The following is a 6,000-nucleotide window of genomic DNA, read 5'->3' on the forward strand; positions in this document are numbered from 1 at the left end:
TAGAACCCAAATCCATGGATACTAGTCAGGTTCATTATCACTGAGCCACAATGGGAAACTCCTGGTCTTCCTTTATTTGACCACTTCTGTTCAACTCCTATTCATCCTTCAAAACCCTATTGTGAGAATCTTCTCATCAGAACCCATCCAGTTGTGCTCTATGTGAGAGGGCCAGTGTAGGTGCAGGAAAGGGACCAAGTGTGCAGGGTGGGAACGTCTGGCATCGTCTCCCCAGAGACAGCATGGTGTATGGTAAGGCCTGAGTTCCATCTACTCACTTCTTTTTTTTTTTTTTTTTTGTCTTTTTGCCCTTTCTAGGGCTGCTCCCGTGGCATATGGAGGTTCCCAGGCTACAGGTCGAATCTGAGCTGTAGCTGCTGGCCTATGCCACAGCCACAGCCACAGCCACGCCAGATCCGAGCCACATCTGCGACCTACACCACAGCTCACGGCAACGCCGGATCCTTAATCCACTGAGCAAGGCCAGGGATCGAACCCGCAACCTCATGGTTCCTAGTCGGATTCGTTAACCACTGAGCCACGTCGGGAACTCCCGCATCTGCTCATTTCTGAGCTGTGTTATTCCAGCAAATTCCTTCAGCTGGAGAATGGGGGTAACAGGAGTGCCTGCTTCATCAGGCTTTTATGAAGGTTAAGGCCGACAGTGCACATGACAAGCCTAGAGCAGTGGCTGGCATTCAGTAAGCACTGAATCTGTGTCACCTGTCGTATTTGTCTCTTCAGCCCCACCTCTGTCACGGACATTGATGTCAGCTCAGCCCTGGATGAGAGTCCTCTTCAGCTGCCAGGGCTGAGGCCCCAAAGCTGGGGCTGGAGCTAGAAGGAGGGGCCCAAAGCCAGGGCAATCAGGGATCCAAGCCTCCCAGGCCCAGGCCACCAAAGGTGCTGAAGAAAGAAGCTGGGTTTAGGAGCAGACAGCCTGAACCTGTCACTTGTCTTGAGCCTCAATTTCCTTGTCTATAACCTGGGCATAGAGACACAGGGCTGCCTGATGCCTTGGGGACACAGAAGAGCTGGTTCTCTCCCCGCCACCCCCGCCCCCGGTCAAGATCAGGTCCCCGAGCAAATAAATAGACCAGGCTAGACCTCAGAGGGCCCAGTGCTGACCCACCTGCAACCATGAGAAACAGATCCATTCTTTCTCTCCCTTTGGGTCTTAGTGTCACCATTGGTCTGGCCGAAGTGAGAACCTTAGTGGTCATGCCCCCTTGCCCCCCGGGACACACTGTCCCCAGGGGGCCATTGTCTCCTGGATCACACAGCTCCTGCTCCAGCCTCTTTTTCCTCCTGGCAACTGGGAAGCAGGCCCAGGGCAGGTTCTGAGAGATGGCAAAACTGTGGTTTATACCCCACATCCCTAGCCCGGTCTTCAGACAGTCCCAGGCCCTCATCCAGGGGGCCGGCAGCAACGGGGACTCCAAGTCACCCCTCCACCCCATCCTCCAGAGAACACTCATCCACATTTAGGAAACACTCTTTGATCCCAGCCACCCAGCCTGGACCACGCACCTCCACTTCTGGGACTCCATCCAAGCGAAATACTCCAAAATACAGGAAAAGGTGCATGTACCAAAAACGTGCATCATAGTAGTATTTATAACTGGCCCCAAAGGGGAAACCACCGAAATATTCAACAATAATGAATTCACTAAGCCAATGATGAGATGGCACATCCAAAGAAGAGAATATTCTATGACAGAACACTGTAAACCAGCTATAATGGAAACAATTAAAATCATTATACAAACTAAAAAAAAAATAAAAAAAGGATGGGACCTGGTGAATGGTCTAGGACCCACTGATATTAAATAGAGCAGTGGTCCCCTTTGCATCCCACCATACCTAACAAAAAAGATAAAATAAAATAAAGAGGAGAATATTCTAGAAGCACAATGGGATGGTTTTGGAATCCATGTGACAACATAGAAGAAAACTTCTGGGACGTCAGAAGAGTACACAAGAGCTCCAAATTTGATCCACCTGCATTAAAATTAAACAGCTAGACAAAAACTAGTAAGCAGTCCTCCAGCGTGCTAACAATGCCGGTATTAATAAGGGAGCCAGGGAGGTCATTTTTCCCCCTCTTAACTATTTTCTTTAAGGAGCCAACTAAAGTGAATATCTGGTTAAATGACTTTTTAAAAATCTCTACGTGTTTTCCTTTATTTTATTATTTTATTTTTTGCTTTTTAGGGCTGCACCTGCGGCATATGGAGGTTCCCAGGCTAAGGGTCGAATTGGAGCTGCAGCTGCCGGCCTACGCCACAGCCACAGCAACGCCAGATCGGAGCCGTGTTTGCAGCCTACACCACAGCTCACGGCAACACCAGATCCTTAACCCACGGAGTGAGGCCAGGGATCGAACCCGCAACCTCATGACTACGAATTGGGTTCATTACTGCTGAGCCACAACAGGAACTCCTACATGTCCGTTCTTTACAAAAAAAAAAAAAAAAAAAAAAATCTAACAGGACAAAATAAAAAGTGCGTCTTGGAAAGTGAGAATCCCCTAGAGGAACCTGGTGCTAAAGAGCAGGGACGTTGGGGTTTTTCTTTGTGTGTATTATGTGTTATCATTATTTTATTCTTACAGAAATGGAGTCATTGCTGTCTGGGCGCCTAACGGTGTGTTCCCAGACATACATGCATAGCCCTGTAGCTCTCAGATCTATGGCTTTTTCTTGGTAGTAGCTGTGTGCTATTCCCTTGCCTATAATCCATGTCGTGGGGCCCAGGCTGGCAGACACGGGGTGTTTCCAGTTGTCTGGTTTTGATTACAGATACCTATGCACTAGACATCTTTACAGAGCTGGGCAGGTGACGGCATGGCATTGGCGTGACCAACTAAGTAAGTAGGTTACACACGTTACAGTTTTGAGAGATTCTGCCAAGCTGTGTTCCTAGAAGGCTGGACTCAGGTTTGGGGACCTGTTTGGTCCCCTTTTGACCCCCTCCAGCTTGCCTGAGTCCCTAGCACTCCTACCCCCTCCCCTGGCACAGAGATCAGGCTTCCACCTCTGGCCCTGGTCCCCACCTGCCCTCCACGGACCTCCATTTCCCAGACTGTAAGGGAGATGGGTGCCTTGGAACGATGAGCCCTTGAGTCTCTGGGTGTCAGAAGCTCCTCGCAGGAGCAGATGGATATGTTATCTGGGGCTTTTCCAACTGGCTGTTAAACACAGGCATTATTCAAAATTAAATTGCAGAAGCTTCCAATTAAAGAAGTGTGCATCTATGAGAGTCATAAACATCAAAACTGATTACTTCCTCATTATTTTATCCCCTTTTATCTGTGCGCCTGAGGTTATCGACACCTGTTGTATCCGTGTGGTGGAAAGAGCAGATAAATGTATATTACTGTGCGGTGGCCCCGACGCCGTGTCTGGGGAGCTGGTAGCTCGAAATCAGCCGAGTGGGGACGTTTACACCAGGGCCATTGACAAACATGGTCTCCCCACCCCCCGCACCCCGCTGTTAATAATTTACCAGCACACGGCTGCCTTCCACCCGACACAGCCAGACCCTAACGATCTGGGCCCATCTTTCACCGATGACCTGGAGGAAGAGCAGGATCTCAAGCTAAGAAGGCTGGGGCTGTGGGAGGAAGGCAGGGCAGCCTGGAGGCCAATGGTGGAGCTCAGGTGGGGCTTCTGTCTGAGCGGGTCCCAGCCTCCACTTCCTCGCCTGTCAAATGGGACCATACAGGCCGCCATCTTGCTGGGTGATCGGGAGCTGAACCAAGACAGGGTCAGAGCCAGGGTTCGAGGGAGCCGCCGGGGCAAATCCCCGCTGGGCCACTTCATGTCTGCGACTGGGTTTCCTGTCTGTCAGTGAGGCCGGGGTAAGAGCTTTACGAATGGAGGATGAGGGGTTTTAAAATGCTCCGGGGTAGGGGAGGGTGGGAGAGGGGCGGCCAGGCCACCACCACTGCCACCACCACTTTTCCCATCCTTTCCCTCACCCCAGATCCTTCAGGGAGGTCCCTGATGTCCCAGAGGAGAAGGGCCGTCCACGAGGCCATGCTGGGGCTTTAGGTGGCTGAGGGACCCGGCACAGGGAGACCCACAGTGAGAGCGATGAGGGCGCCTCTGCCTGCCCCTCATCTGGTCATTTTGGAAGACAGCAGAGGCCACGATGGCCCGGAAAAGCCCCCAGGCTCAGGAGCCTCTGCAGAGCCCTGCATCCGGCCTGTGCCCCCATCTCAGTGGCTTCTTGCGAGACCAGAGGCAGAGAGAGGGCTCGGTCTGTCTGAAGGGTTTGGGTCCCAGGGAAGGGGAGAGTGAAGGGTTTTAAAACTAATCATAAAACAACAACAGCATAGACACGAGCAGCCGGCCTGAGGGGTCTCTACAAGCACCGCCTCACCACCGACTTTCCCCACAGCCCTAAGGGAGTTCTGTGACCACCCCGCTTGGCTCAGAGGCCCAAAGGCCATCCCCCAAGATCACACCAAGTAAATAACATGAGATTTGAACCCAGAGCCCACATTCTGACTGTGAGGCCATGCGTCCCCCCTCCCCACACGTTCCTTAGATGAGACACTTAAGGCCCAGAGAGGGCAAGAGAATCTCCAGGAGCTGCCCAGCACGCTGGGACCTGGGCTTCCTGGGGAGAAACTGGACGTAGCTGGGAGGGCACAAGCCAGAGGCCCTGGTTAAGGAAAATAACTCATCCTTGTCTGCCTGAGTCTATAAGGGCTGAAGGTTCTGGTCCTGCCAAATCAGGATAATTCGTCACCCTATGGTACCCCCAGGACAGGAGCTCAGGGCACAGGAGCTCAGGGCACAGGGAGGCCAGGAATACTTGGGGCCTGGTCTGTGCCCCAGGGGCCAAGTCTCCCCACCTCGGGTCCCTGGACACCTACCTGTGGGGCCGAAGCTGCAGACGGCCAGCAGCAGGGCGATGGCCTGGGGGAGCATGCCACGGTCCATGCTGTCCACCCTGGGGTCTGTGCGCTGGGCCTTATCCGGTGTCCAGGGGCAGGGCTGCCGACGGGCGCGGGGGCCGGCGTGGGCTCTCTCGGGGACCCAAGGGGAGCAGGCAGCTGGAGCGACAGCGTCCCTGCTCCAGCCTTCTGAGGTGGCGGCCGAGGGGTCAGGAGAAGTGGGCACGAGAGCGCAGGAACGGGCCGGGGGTCGCTGGCCAAAGGATGAGCGGGGAGGGGCGGCTGGGCCTCCGTGGACGGCGGTGGCGGCGGCGGCCGGCCCGGCCTGTGGATGCGGATGGAGGCTGGGGTCTGACCGGCAGCAGTGGGGAGCTCCCGGCTCATCCAGCCTGGCCCGGGGAGGCAGGAAATGCGCTTCCTTAGAGAAGGGGCCGGGCCAGGCGGCCTGCCAGGCGGGGAGAGGAAGTGCCACGGGCTTTGTCGCTGGGTGGGGGCCCTGGGGCGGGGGGGGGGGGGGGGCATGGGGTGGGAGGACCCAGGCTCCAGGCTTGTCTCCCTACACACCCCACCCTCCCTCCCATCGCACCCTCTCCGGGACTGGCTGGTGGGGAGCGTCTGGCAGCCCCCACAGGGCAGATGCAAAGAATCATCCCAAGAGCCCACCAAGGGGGAACGTTCGGGGGCCAGGTTTGGCCAAGGTGCTTCACGGGGAACAGCTTAACTCACTGTTCCCATTTTGCACAGGAGGAGACCGAGGCCTGATGCGGTGAGATAACTGGCCCAAGAAGATGGAGGAGTTGGGATTTGAACAGGGCTCACTGGGCACCCCAGCTGGTTTACATTAAGTGTGACGCTGGGCTGGTGTCCCCTTGTTTTGTAAGCAGGAAAACTGAGGCCCGGGATAGGGGAGGAACGCTCCCGAGTCGGCACAACCCAGCAGCTGGGGCTGAGGTCTCAGGGCCCAGAGAGGACAGGGGACGTGCCCAGGGCCATGCACTTTATGTCTGCCCCTCCAAGCTTGGAAAATCCTTCAGGGACCAAAGACATCCCAAATGAAGGAGGACACACGTGCATGGCATTTCTGGAGTAGGATG

The 6,000-nt window shown here is 54.9% G+C and overlaps 1 protein-coding gene across 4 annotated transcripts in view; it reads right to left on the reverse strand.

Moving 5' to 3' along the window:
• ENG (endoglin) overlaps nt 1-5,353 on the reverse strand; it is a 34,483-nt gene extending 29,130 nt beyond the window's left edge. For 2 of the 4 annotated variants that reach the window (XR_002341417.1, XR_002341416.1), the window contains exon 1: nt 4,886-5,329. Coding sequence is in view for 2 of the 4 variants with exons in the window: in XM_005660449.3 (XP_005660506.2) it covers nt 4,886-4,952 (67 nt within the window). In the remaining 2 variants the exon portion in view is untranslated. 4 annotated transcript variants of the gene reach the window in all.

Source organism: Sus scrofa, chromosome 1, assembly GCF_000003025.6.
Source record: "Sus scrofa isolate TJ Tabasco breed Duroc chromosome 1, Sscrofa11.1, whole genome shotgun sequence".
Taxonomy (NCBI): domain Eukaryota; kingdom Metazoa; phylum Chordata; class Mammalia; order Artiodactyla; family Suidae; genus Sus; species Sus scrofa.